This window comes from Schistocerca nitens, chromosome 1, assembly GCF_023898315.1.
Source record: "Schistocerca nitens isolate TAMUIC-IGC-003100 chromosome 1, iqSchNite1.1, whole genome shotgun sequence".
Classification (NCBI taxonomy): Eukaryota; Metazoa; Arthropoda; class Insecta; order Orthoptera; family Acrididae; genus Schistocerca; species Schistocerca nitens.
In genome coordinates, this window is record NC_064614.1 from 1,234,018,701 (window position 1) to 1,234,032,183 (window position 13,483).

Here is a 13,483-nt window from a genome sequence, read left to right on the forward strand (position 1 = left end):
TCACGACCGTTCGCCGATCTGCGGGGGAGGAATGTGGTGTCACAGCCAGACACCACACGTGCTAGGTGGTAGCTTAAATCGGCCGCGGTCCCGTAGTACATGTCGGACCCGCGTGTCGCCACTGTGTGATCGCAAACCTAGCGCCACCACAAGGCAGGTCTCGAGAGACTGACTCGAACTCAGCCCAGTTGTACGGACGACAGAGCTAGCGACTAGACGTACGAAGCCTTTCTCTCTCATTAGCCGAGAGACAGTTAGAATAGCCTTCAGCTAAGTTAATGGCTACGACTTAGCAAGGCGCCATTAGCCGTACAGTGATTGTAATTAGAGTATCACTTGTGTTCACCATAGAGATGTACAAGAAGAAATTAAAGATAAGTATATGAGAAACTCCGTTCTTTTCTTCATAGCATTAATTACGTATCCTGTTCCAGTACTTCACGCCCGTCTGCGTTAGTCTAGCGTGCATTAAGCCACCTCTATCTACAAGGTGTTGGCCCAGCTGCCGACACATCAATGTCCACCAACATAGTGGGAAATGATCATCACGATAAAATAAGAGACATCAAAGCCCTTTCGGAACGACTCGAGAGTCCATTTTTCCCGCCGACTGTTAAGAGTGTAGCCGCAATGTAATAGTCTGAAGGTGCTTCGATGAACCCTGTGCCACACACTTAAGTAAGAATTGTAGAGTAGTCATATAGATGTAGATTCAGAGGTGTAACGGTACAAATGTTTCAAAAAAGCCGCTAAACAATATCGAACTGCATGTCTGTTATTATATGACAACTAATAACCTTGTGAAAATTTTAAATCTGAGTGTTTGAAAACGTTTGTTTTTAAAGTTTTGACTTCAGTTTATGGAATGACTCGCTAAATTACGTGCCTTTTTAGGTGTTTAGTTTTCTTTTTGAGATTTTCTTTGAACTCGCTTTTTTCAGTCAGATTGGCTTCTTGCAACATTGCAACAATGGCACATATAAGGTCTTTCTCTTCTGTTTTGTGCCAAAGGTGGAGGATGGGTATCGTTTTTCCAATCGTCCTACAACGACTTCTAGTCGTGGTTCACTACACCCAAAACACGTTGAAGAATACACGAAGTTCAAGGGGTATGTGATACTTTCTGACTCGCTTTTTATCTGTGGTGTCACTAACGAGGTTACAAGCTTCTTCAAAAGGTAAAAATGTTCACCTGACTATTGCATTTGTAGGAATTGTGAAGGACAAAGATATTAAACCCACTTACTCCAGCATGCGGAAAGATAATACCTTTGGCCATCGTTGAAAGGGGATTCAACGAGCAGCTATATTAGTTTCGGCCGAAACCCCTTACTACATATTCAGTCTCCATACTTCTGTATTCATCTCTTTGATCGTTTGTTTAATTCAAAGAATTCATAGGTGGCAAAATAATTTCGCCTTCTTGTACTGTACCATAATCACTTTCAATTTCGTTGTCACTATCTGGTACAACATTATTTCCTAAACTGTCCTCCAACCATTTTCAAACAGTATCCCCGAAATCAGGGTCCGTTAAACATGAACAGTAGACACTGATGTATACCTGGCTACTAAATCCATAACGCAAAGTCCCAGCGGAGGTCTCAGAGACCGCTAGTACGAAAGAAGCAGTTATGTACAGGCCCACGTCATATTTAAGCGGCTACTGACAAATGAAACTACGGTAGATTCGGGAAATAGCAACTACACAACGCTGTAATCTTCCTCACCATTATGCATTAACAGACAGAAAATATGATTTTGCTGATCTATTTAGTTTGTAAGATGTGTCTGTACATTGAAATAAAGTATATACTTATTTTGTTGGTCTATTTAGTTTGTACGATGTGTGGTGTCACTGCCAGACACCACACTTGCTAGGTGGTAGCTTAAATCGGCCGCGGTCCATTAGTACATGTCGGACCCGCGTGTCGCCACTGTGTGATCGCAGACCGAGCGCCACCACACGGCAGATCTCGAGAGACGTACGAGAACTCGCCCCAGTTGTACGACGACGTTGCTAGCGACTATACGGACGAAGCCATTTCTCTCATTTGCCGAGAGACAGAATAGCCTTCAGCTAAGTTAATGGCTACGACTTAGCAAGGCGCCATTAGCCTTAAATAGCTTGTATATAAAGAGTCACTTGTATCGCCACAATCTCCAGATGTCTCATCAAGAACGATGTATACAAGGATGTATTAAAAGTTAAGTATATTCCAAAGATACGTATTTTCTTTATCACATTCATTAAGTCTCCTGTTTCAGACCTCACTCCATCCTTCGTGAGTTAGCGCGTGCATCTTGGCCGCCTCTTTCAATTAGTGTGCGTAGTGTTGGCAAGTCTGCCGACACTACACGATGTTTCCATACATTAAAATAAAGTGTACAGTTTTTATCATGGTAGATTAAAAACTTTTGGCCGACACCGTACATAGTTAGACTCTTGGTGCACACTGAAATACTCCCGCCGTAGTACCGTGGTACGCCTGTAGATGAGCCAAAAGAAAATAGCGCAAACCACTGATAAGTGAAATAATGCTCCTGTCTAGAGCCTGTGTAGCGGGAGAATGACCCATTCGTGCACAGTGACAGATGGTCTGAAGCGGGTTGAGTCGAGTACGTAGTTGTAATCTTCATCTGCTAGAGGGCAGTAGTGCACAGAGACATTCAAGAAACAGGTCAAGAGAATGTTTTTCTGAATTGTTCTGTTCATTTCTTGAAGGATTTTTTGTTTATTTATGTTTGTACAGTTCCGTACATGCTTTTAGTAGTGCGAATGATGCGTGAATGTGACCTAAAGTAAATACAGGGTGTTTCAAAAATGACCGGTATATTTGAAACGGCAATAAAAACTAAACGAGCAGCGATAGAAATACACCGTCTGTTGCAATATGTTTGGGACAACAGTACATTTTCAGGCGGACAAACTTTCGAAATTACAGTAGTTACAATTTTCAACAACAGATGGCGCTGCAAGTGATGTGAAAGATATACACTCCTGGAAATGGAAAAAAGAACACATTGCCACCGGTGTGTCAGACCCACCATACTTGCTCCGGACACTGCGAGAGGGCTGTACAAGCAATGATCACACGCACGGCACAGCGGACACACCAGGACCCGCGGTGTTGGCCGTCGAATGGCGCTAGCTGCGCAGCATTTGAGCACCGCCGCCGTCAGTGTCAGCCAGTTTGCCGTGGCATACGGAGCTCCATCGCAGGCTTTAACACTGGTAGCATGCCGCGACAGCGTGGACGTGAACCGTATGTGCAGTTGACGGACTTTGAGCGAGGGCGTATAGTGGGCATGCGGGAGGCCGGGTGGACGTACCGCCGAATTGCTCAACACGTGGGGCGTGAGGTCTCCACAGTACATCGATGTTGTCGCCAGTGGTCGGCGGAAGGTGCACGTGCCCGTCGACCTGGGACCGGACCGCAGCGACGCACGGATGCACGCCAAGACCGTAGGATCCTACGCAGTGCCGTAGGGGACCGCACCGCCACTTCCCAGCAAATTAGGGACACTGTTGCTCCCGGGGTATCGGCGAGGACCATTCGCAACCGTCTCCATGAAGCTGGGCTACGGTCCCGCACACCGTTAGGCCGTCTTCCGCTCACGCCCCAACATCGTGCAGCCCGCCTCCAGTGGTGTCGCGATAGGCGTGAATGGAGGGACGAATGGAGACGTGTCGTCTTCAGCGATGAGAGTCGCTTCTGCCTTGGTGCCAATGATGGTCGTATGCGTGTTTGGCGCCGTGCAGGTGAGCGCCACAATCAGGACTGCATACGACCGAGGCACACAGGGCCAACACCCGGCATCATGGTGTGGGGAGCGATCTCCTACACTGGCCGTACACCACTGGTGATCGTTGAGGGGACACTGAATAGTGCACGGCACATCCAAACCGTCATCGAACCCATCGTTCTACCATTCCTAGACCGGCAAGGGAACTTGCTGTTCCAACAGGACAATGCACGTCCGCATGTATCCCGTGCCACCCAACGTGCTCTAGAAGGTGTAAGTCAACTACCCTGGCCAGCAAGATCTCCGGATCAGTCCCCCATTGAGCATGTTTGGGACTGGATGAAGCGTCGTCTCACGCGGTCTCCACGTCCAGCACGAACGCTGGTCCAACTGAGGCGCCAGGTGGAAATGGCATGGCAAGCCGTTCCACAGGACTACATCCAGCATCTCTACGATCGTCTCCATGGGAGAATAGCAGCCTGCATTGCTGCGAAAGGTGGATATACACTGTACTAGTGCCGACATTGTGCATGCTCTGTTGCCTGTGTCTATGTGCCTGTGGTTCTGTCAGTGTGATCATGTGATGTATCTGACCCCAGGAATGTGTCAATAAAGTTTCCCCTTCCTGGGACAATGAATTCACGGTGTTCTTATTTCAATTTCCAGGAGTGTAGAAGACAACGCAGTCTGTGGGTGCGCCATTCTGTACGTCGTCTTTCTGCTGTAAGCGTGTGCTGTTCACAACGTGCAAGTGTGCTGTAGACAACATGGTTTATTCCTTAGAACAGAGGATTTTTCTGGTGTTGGAATTCCACCGCCTAGAACACAGTGTTGTTGCAACAAGACGAAGTTTTCAACGGAGGTTTAATGTAACCAAAGGACCGAAAAGCGATACAATAAAGGATCTGTTTGAAAAATTTCAACGGACTGGGAACGTGACGGATGAACGTGCTGGAAAGGTAGGGCGACCGCGTATGGCAACCACAGAGGGCAGTGCGCAGCTAGTGCAGCAGGTGATCCAACAGCGGCCTCGGGTTTCCGTTCGCCGTGTTGCAGCTGCGGTCCAAATGACGCCAACGTCCACGTATCGTCTCATGCGCCAGAGTTTACACCTCTATCCATACAAACATCAAACGCGGCAATCCCTCAGCGCCGCTATCATTGCTGCACGAGAGACATTCGCTAACGATATAGTGCACAGGATTGATGACGGCGATATGCATGTGGGCAGCATTTGGTTTACTGACGAAGCTTATTTTTACCTGGACGGCTTCGTCAATAAACAGAACTGGCGCATATGGGGAACCGAAAAGCCCCATGTTGCAGTCCCATCGTCCCTGCATCCTCAAAAAGTACTGGTCCGGGCCGCCATTTCTTCCAAAGGAATCATTGGCCCATTTTTCAGATCCGAAACGATTACTGCATCACGCTATCTGGACATTCTTCGTGAATTTGTGGCGGTACAAACTGCCTTAGACGACACTGCGAACACCTCGTGGTTTATGCAAGATGGTGCCCGGCCACATCGCGCGGCCGACGTCTTTAATTTCCTGAATGAATATTTCGACGATCGTGTGATTGCTTTGGGCTATCCGAAACATACAGGAGGCGGCGTGGATTGGCCTCCCTATTCGCCAGACATGAACCCCTGTGACTTCTTTCTGTGGGGACACTTGAAAGACCAGGTGTACCGCCAGAATCCAGAAACAATTGAACCGCTGAAGCAGTACATCTCATCTGCATGTGAAGCCATTCCGCCAGACACGTTGTCAAAGGTTTCGGGTAATTTCATTCAGAGACTACGCCATATTATTGCTACGCATGGTGGATATGTGGAAAATATCGTACTATAGAGTTTCCCAGACCACAGCGCCATCTGTTGTTGAAAATTGTAACTACTGTAATTTCGAAAGTTTGTCTGCCTGAAAATGTACTGTTGTCCCAAGCACATTGCAACAAACGGTGTATTTCTATCGCTGCTCGTTTAGTTTTTATTGCCGTTTCAAATATACCGGTCATTTTTGAAACACCCTGTATGTAGATCATTGTTCTACTGATGAACGCTGTACGAACTAGTGTGAGAAAGCTTTAAGACAGTGTGAATGAAGACGAAAGGGAATTTTGTGTCATAATATGTTAAGTAAGTTTATGACCAAAGGGAAAGCTAATTCGAGTGCAAATGAAAATATTTAATTAAGTAAAGTATAAACAAAACATCACAATGTTAAATATTTATTTCGGGAACTATTACGGTTCGAAAGTGTTATTTGTTGATTGGTTAGTCATGAAAAGCGCGGACTAACGCGGGAGACTGTTTTTCTATTGGCCGTAAAGAAAGCAGACCAGTCAGAACGGAGTATTCTTCGCACGTTGTTTCTTTTGGAGATACAGAATGCTTACAGCATTCTTAAGAGTCGGAGCCCAGTTCTTCAATAGTACGGTCATGTTAGTATCAGCTCCGAATGAAGTTATAATTTGCCTGTTTTAGTTATCCTTCATGTTTCAAACGTGTTTTAAAGTGAAGGCATATTTTTTTCCGGTGCATTTATTTAGAAAATACGGACTTTTTAAGTTATTGTGTGTGTTAGAAAAGACGCAACTCCGCGTGGCATCTTGAGCAGATCGGTGACTAAAAACTTGAGTGCACTAGACACCGGTAAACTATATAGTACGGCGAGCATTTTCATTTAAGAACAATCCGTACTTAGTAGCTGTTGCGATTTCGGGAAATACGTTACCATAAACTTGCTAACATGAATCAAATGTTTTGTGCACGACTGTGTTAACATTTGCACTGGCTTGGCAGTGTGCCATTAATTCCATCTTTCATTCAAAATTCATTTCCCGATTCTTGGAACAGTTACGTTGTTTGTAGCCTGGTGCGAGTTGCAGTACGGTAGGTTTCTGCTCGGCTTTCGTAACGGCGATCTGCTGCAACGAGTTCACAGGTAGGAGCAGGTAATCCATGAACGGAACCGCGCCACCCGCAGAATGGTAATTTGTTTTCTGGATTTGAAGGAGAGCAACGCTGCAACAATCCATGCTGAGGCAGTGGAAGTACAAGACAACAGTCCATCAGCGTATGACACAGTGATAACGTGGCACCGAAGTTTACAGCGCTATCAAACAAGTGTGAATGGTGAAGAACAGATGGTCAGATCATTTCTCTTCGAAGAACCGGGAATCTCAAAAGAGTTGTAAAACGAACGGATCACAGTCGAAGAGATAGCAGAAAAAAAAAATCAATCACTGATCAATATTCAGTATCTTGCACGGCATTTTCAGCATGACTGAGGCTGCCCCAGTTGCTGGTTTCCACGACTGTTCACACCAACCAGAAAAAAAAAAGTACGGGCCGAGGTAGGAGCCGCAAAGTTGCAGTTGTGTCGGTCCAGTCCAGGTGACGTCTTCAGCCGCCTAATCACGATGCACGACTGCTAGGTGTATCACTACGACTCTGAGACCACAGAAGTAAGTAGGTCTGTAAACACGTGGATTCGTTATTGGCGGGAAATCCAGTAATTATTGTGACGTAAGTTTTTCATATTTGTGTATGCGTGAATTTGCTGAACCGACGTCGTTGTCGCTTGGCATGCAGTATACCGGCGTTGAATCATCATTCTGAGTGCAATGCTGTTTCATGTGTTGTTCAAAAAACAGATACACCGTACGACAGAATTAGAGGACCACTTTTTCGAAATCCCATAATCTCCACCCACTGCAACGGTTAAATTCGAAATTGGGTTCGATGGTGCGTACAACTTTCAGTTAAAACTTCCGGCCTGAGAGGTCGTGACCGGTACATCAAACTGTTGCCCTACTTTTCATCTCTCGCTCCCGTAAACATTATCGGAGGCGAAGCGGCAGTTGGAACAAGGACTCGAGGAGTCCCCGCATTTATAGCGCTGTATACAAGGTACCTCCATTCTTCACGTGAAAAGACTGCGTCAGTAAATTAAACTAACTTTCAGTTATATTCAACTTACGATGGAGAAGCAGCTGAATTTTTTGTGTATAACTGTTATAAAATGAATATTTTTAACATTTCGTGGCCCTGTCAGCAACTGTATAAATATTAATTTTAATTTTAATAACAAGCAGCCTCATTTGCACCGTTTACGTAGAATTTACCTAGGTTTCAGTCGGGATGATCCACTACGTACAAACGGTAGTTACTTTTATTCTGAAGAAGGTTGTATTATCCCGACTGAAACCTAGGTAAATTCTAGGTAAACGGTGCAACTGACACTGTTGGTTATTAAAATTAAATTAAGTTATAAAATGGGTGGATGCGATTTTGTGGTAGGAGAACAACGGTTCAAGCTCTCCGTGATTCACCAGATCGCTCAAGGCAAATGCCGGGACGCTTCCTTTGAAAAGGCAATATCCATTTGCTAGCCTGTCACTCTTGTTTCATATGAGATTTTGTTCCGTTTCTAGTGACCTCGTCGACGATGGGAGGGTACATCTTAATTTCCCTTCCTTCCTTGTTCTTTTTCCTGTCTTCGCGAGGTAGACGTGTTAATATGGATGTGATAATGTTAGTGGTTGAGGATGAGCGTGTGATAACGGATTCGAAATGTTTGCGGATCCTGTAACTGGAGCGGGACGTGGATACAAGCCCGGTATTCATCTATTCGGATGTGGCAAATCGTCTGAAGTTCACATCCAGGCTGGCTGGTAAACTGATCCTCGTACTAATCCACATGGCCGATCCGGGGCTGGCGCGCCAGAAGCGGCGAATCAACGTGCGAGGCTATGCGGACGGGTCCACACCGATCGATACCCCCATAATGACGCCAATCAACACTCAATACAAAAAATAATGTTATTAAAGCCATGTTAGAGAGAGCTGATAAAACAAAAAACATATTGGAAATTTGCGGTGAGGTCTTATGGGACCAAACTGCTGAGGTCATCGGTCCCTAAGCTTACACACTACTTAATATGGCTGAAGCTAACTTACGCCAAGAACCACCCACACCCATGCCGGAGGGAGGATTCGAACCTCCGACGAGGGAAACCGCACGGACCGTGACAAGACGCCTCAGACCGCTCAGCTACAACCGCGCGGCTCAAGAAACATATATTCGGCTTTTTAGGAACTGCCAACAAAGTACGTGACATGTGGTTCCCTTTCGTGGATGATACGTCTGTGTTGTGGAAGCATCGCGGAAAGGAACTAGGTAGGTTTCATGAACATTTCAATGAGTTTATCCGAAGATTCAGTTCAATATGTAGGAGGGTACTGGTGAAAGTTTACATTTCCTTGCTGTGATAGTCTTCAAGAAAGATTGGGACACACAGTATGCCGAAGTCCCCCGCTCAGAGACCGTTACCTACATCGGTTTCAAATCACCATCCACAACAAAACCACGGTGTTATAAGAACGTTAATGGATAGAGTGAAGAATGTATGCTAACCGGAGCTGCGCGATGCGGAACTGGAACATCTCGCCAGTGTGTTGCTGAAGGATGGATATTCGACCGCTGAGATAAAAAGAACATTAAGGCAGTCACGAAATGGTCATAGCGATGCACAGGGGCTGCGAAATCCAAAATTTTTCGTGCTGTATATTAAAGGCGTTACTGAACGCATAGAAAAGATCTCGACTTGAAATATCGCTGTAATCTATAAACCCAGTCAAAAGATATAGGAAACCCTATATATTCGGTCAAGGATGCTCGCAAACCGCTGGAAAAAGCGTAAGTTTACAGAGTGCCGTATAGTAGTGGGGACGTGTACGTACGTGCTACTAACAACGGAAAATCCACATTGCACTCACCCTCAGATTTAGTAGTGAAATGGTGCCTTGAATAGCCGTCAAAAATTGGAAACAGATCAGGCATGAAAACAGGTTGAAGAATTACTGATCTGGCGAAAAAGAAGCAAAATAAAAATAGTGGAAGGTTCAAATTTCAGATGTGCAACGTCGAGTGAACTTGAATACCCACATCCGCGGCGTCGTGGTTATGTGGTCACTGTATTGGACTGCTAAGGGGGGAGATCTGCGTTTTTTTGTTTTGTTTTCACAAAATTATGAACTGTCCGTCCAGCAACTGCCGTGTTTGTTTGCTGTATTCAAATTTGTTTGTGTCGTGGAGTAACGTCCGGTTGCAACAGGGAGGCGTAAGCGGGGACCTCCAGGCGTACGTACATCGTATTTGTTCTGTACAAATAGGACATGTTATGACTCTTGCATTTCGTTTTGGAAGTTTTGACTCTTGAATTTCTTTGTTGTAAGATAGTGCTCAACCTTTTATTTGTTGGTTTGATTGCTGTGAGAGGTCTCTGCGGCATCTTGCCTGTTCTCACTCTTTTTTACTTTTACTTTCGACGGTAATATATTGTTACCCCCTGACTCATATTTTATAACCAATGTATAGTACGACAATTGCCAAGGAGAACATACACATCAATGATCGGACGGAACGTTCACAATTTTGCGAAAGAAATGGGGCACGAGGGAGATTTGAACGCGTATGTCCTCCCTGTAATCCGGCATCGTTAACACACAGCCATGACTCCGTGGTTCTTGCAGTTCACTCGATGTTACACGTCTTAAGCTTGGACCGTTCACTGTTTCTGTTTTGCTTCTTTTTTAACACTCCAGAACACCTTCCTCATCTTTTCATCCTTGATCTGTGTTCAGTTTTTGATAGGCTGTCCACTGTCCAGTTTTACCACTAAATCTGAGGAGGGTGCGATGGGGAGTTTCCCTTGGAATAACGCTCGGAAAACAATAAGGAGAATTCAAGTGCAGCTGTAGAAGGAGAGAATCAGCAAGATCTACTGTTCAGGAATTTTTTTGCGACCAGCAGATGAACGGGTTTGATTCGATAACGCTCAGCTACTAGCTGCCAGAAGTGGGTCCTAAGAAATTGCTATACAAAAAGTCCGTAGAAATGTCTAAACACCGCAATAATTTTAATTGGTAGGAGGAGGACAAGAAACTGAATGGTATCTGGACTCCAGTGCTGAAGAAGGTGCATTGTCTCCCACAACAGGGTGACAACAACAGCTAACTAACAACGGCCAACTGTGCTTTAGTTTTTAAAACATTTGAAGTCACGCCTCTGCGTGGGAACACATGGTAACAGAATTTAACATCAGTTAGTAGCGAGCCAGTGCGTGCATTTCACATTCGAATAAGTTATCTCTCTTGATGATGTCCTCCACAGACGGCAACGATACGTTGGGTTGCACCAAGACATTCATCTGACCACAGCATAATACGAGGTGCGGCTAGAAAAAAACCGGACTGATGCTGGAAAAAACATTTATTTACAATTATTTACAATTTCATGTTATCTCCTTCAATGTACTCTCCTCCTCGGTCTCTACACCGCTCCATACGAATTTTCCACTGTTCATAGCAATGCTGCAGATCATTTTCGTTAAGTCCGCTAATGTAGTAATGCTGATTCACTGTTTGTCCCTCTGGTACCCAATCAATGTGCACAATCCCTTTGATGTCAAAAAAAAAAAAAAACAATCATCATTGCCTTGAATTTCGATTTTGACATTCGTGCTTTTTTTTGTCGTGGAGAACCAGGAGTTTTCCAATGCATCGATTGGCTTTTAGTTTCGGGATCGTAAGTAAAAAACCACGATTCGTCGCAAGTAATAACATTTTGTAAGAAGGTGGGATCACTTTCAATGTTTTCCAGGATGTCAGAACAAATCATTCTTCGGCCTTCCTTCTGTTCAATTGTGAGACACTTTGCAACCATTTTTGAACACACTTTGTTCATGTTGAAACTTTCATGAAGAATCTGCCTAACACTTTCCTTGTCAACTCCTGTTAACTCAGACACTGCTCTGATTGTTAAACGGCGATCTTGTCGAACAAGTTTACCGATTTTTTCAATGTTTGCATCAGTTTTTGCTGACAATGGTCTGCCAGTGCGAGTGTCATCACTGGTGTCTTCGCGGCCATCTTTAAATCGTTTAAACCACTCAAACACTTGTGTTCGCGATAAACAATCATCGCCGTACACTTGTTGTAACATTACAAACGTTTCACTTGCAGATTTTCCTAGTCTGAAACAAAATTTGATGTTAACACGCTGTTCTTTCTGTACACTCAACATTTTCCGACGCACAGACAAAACGTCAACTACTTAAAACAGACGCCACGGGCAGACTGAATGCAGGAGGCAGATGAAACTCGAGCAGTAGGCGGAGCGAGAGTCACGTGACAGGCCACGCGACTTTCAGCCTTATTGCATTCGTTTTATTGTTTCACCAGTACTAGTCCGGTTTTTTTCTAGCCACACCTCGTAGCCCGGAATATTTTAATGAAACATTACCATATTTATGGAGGAAGCGAGCACCAGTGACGTCACAGCGATCAGCGCGGCTATAAGACGGCGAAGCCACGGCGGCACGGCAGTGATTTACCACTTGACAGTGGACGAGGAGAGCTCAGTCGAAAGATCGTGGTACTTTAACGACCTTACGCGGCTGGAAGCCCGGGAAAAGTTTATTAATTTTATTAAGAACAGCATTGTTTCTAGACTTTTGGGATAGAAGGTGTCTTGTGTATGAAAATTGTAAACAGGTTTTACAGAGCATTTATTAGCGACAACAGTGTTAATTGTGAAGAAGTATACAGGACTTGTGTGGCTATACAATTAACGTGAGTGAAGTGCAAGTTAGCGGGAGGATCTGCTGATGCAGTCTGCACCAGCCGAGGTTGTAGATGGTGTGGAAGTGGAAGGCAAAGGCGCAGGCGACGTGTAGTTGTGCCTGACCCCGCGGTAGTGCGTGCACTCCAGTAAGTCGGCGTGCAGCCACGTGTAGTTGTGGCTGACCCCGAGGTAGTGCGTGCGCTCCAGTGGGTCGCCGACCACCAGCAACCTTCTGACGTGGGGTGGGAGCGTCACTGTGCTGCCGGGACTGCGGTCGTGTCGTGGTCGTTGTCGGGGTCGTGCTCCTTGTCTAGGCCCTCGTAACTGGCGTGGTAGTAGATGTGGAGTCGACGCACCTGAAATGAGATACACACAGTTCTACTAACAGCACTGAGGACCGGCTCGCATAGCTTGACAACCACCGCGATAGCTTGTGTTAACGAGATGAGTGAGCCAGACACGGATCGAAGCCACGGTGTGGGTTAACGACCGCTGGCCTGGTACACCGGTAAGCCAGAGTGTTGTCTTCCAAGCTCGTTTAAGCTACTGCAAGGCTGGTTCGCAATGTACACCACAGGAAATGAAAATATGATCACGCGCGGATAAAATACAGTATCTGATCAAACGGACATTAAAGCTACGTGTGTCCATTCGTCGCCTTTATAACAGCCTGAACTGTGATTGCGTTTTCATTGACATTCCTCGTAATAAAACAACGAGCTAAATACAGTCATACGCTTTAAAAGATAATGCTGAAAAGCTGAATGAACTGCAACACTAGAGATACTTATATTTAACGAACGTTTATGTTCATGCATCTTCTGGAACATGTTGATTAGTTTTTTCCACTATAATTACAGAAATAAATTAGTTCTCTTGGTTTAGTGTTTTCCATATAAAGATAGCTGCCATGTTGGATTACACTTCACCTTTAATTTTCTCGAAAGGTCTTATTTAATTAATTGTTTTTTCGACAACTTTAATGCCACCCGCCATATGGTGGATAATATTTACTTCTCAGCATAGCTCAATAGTCTCCATCATATACATCGAAAAAGTTCAAATAAAGGCAGCACATTTTGTATTATCGCGTAATATGTGAG

General features: G+C 45.0%; 1 protein-coding gene across 2 annotated transcripts in view; it reads right to left on the reverse strand.

Annotated features, from left to right (window-relative positions):
• Nucleotides 1-12,307: 12,307 nt before the first annotated feature.
• LOC126239719 (uncharacterized) overlaps nucleotides 12,308-13,483 on the reverse strand; it is a 90,752-nt gene continuing 89,576 nt past the window's right edge. For both annotated transcript variants that reach the window (XM_049947881.1, XM_049947879.1), the window contains one exon: nucleotides 12,308-12,736. In XM_049947881.1, coding sequence (XP_049803838.1) covers nucleotides 12,691-12,736 — 46 coding nt within the window. In that variant the 3' untranslated portion in view covers nucleotides 12,308-12,690. The remainder of the gene's footprint in view (nucleotides 12,737-13,483) is intronic.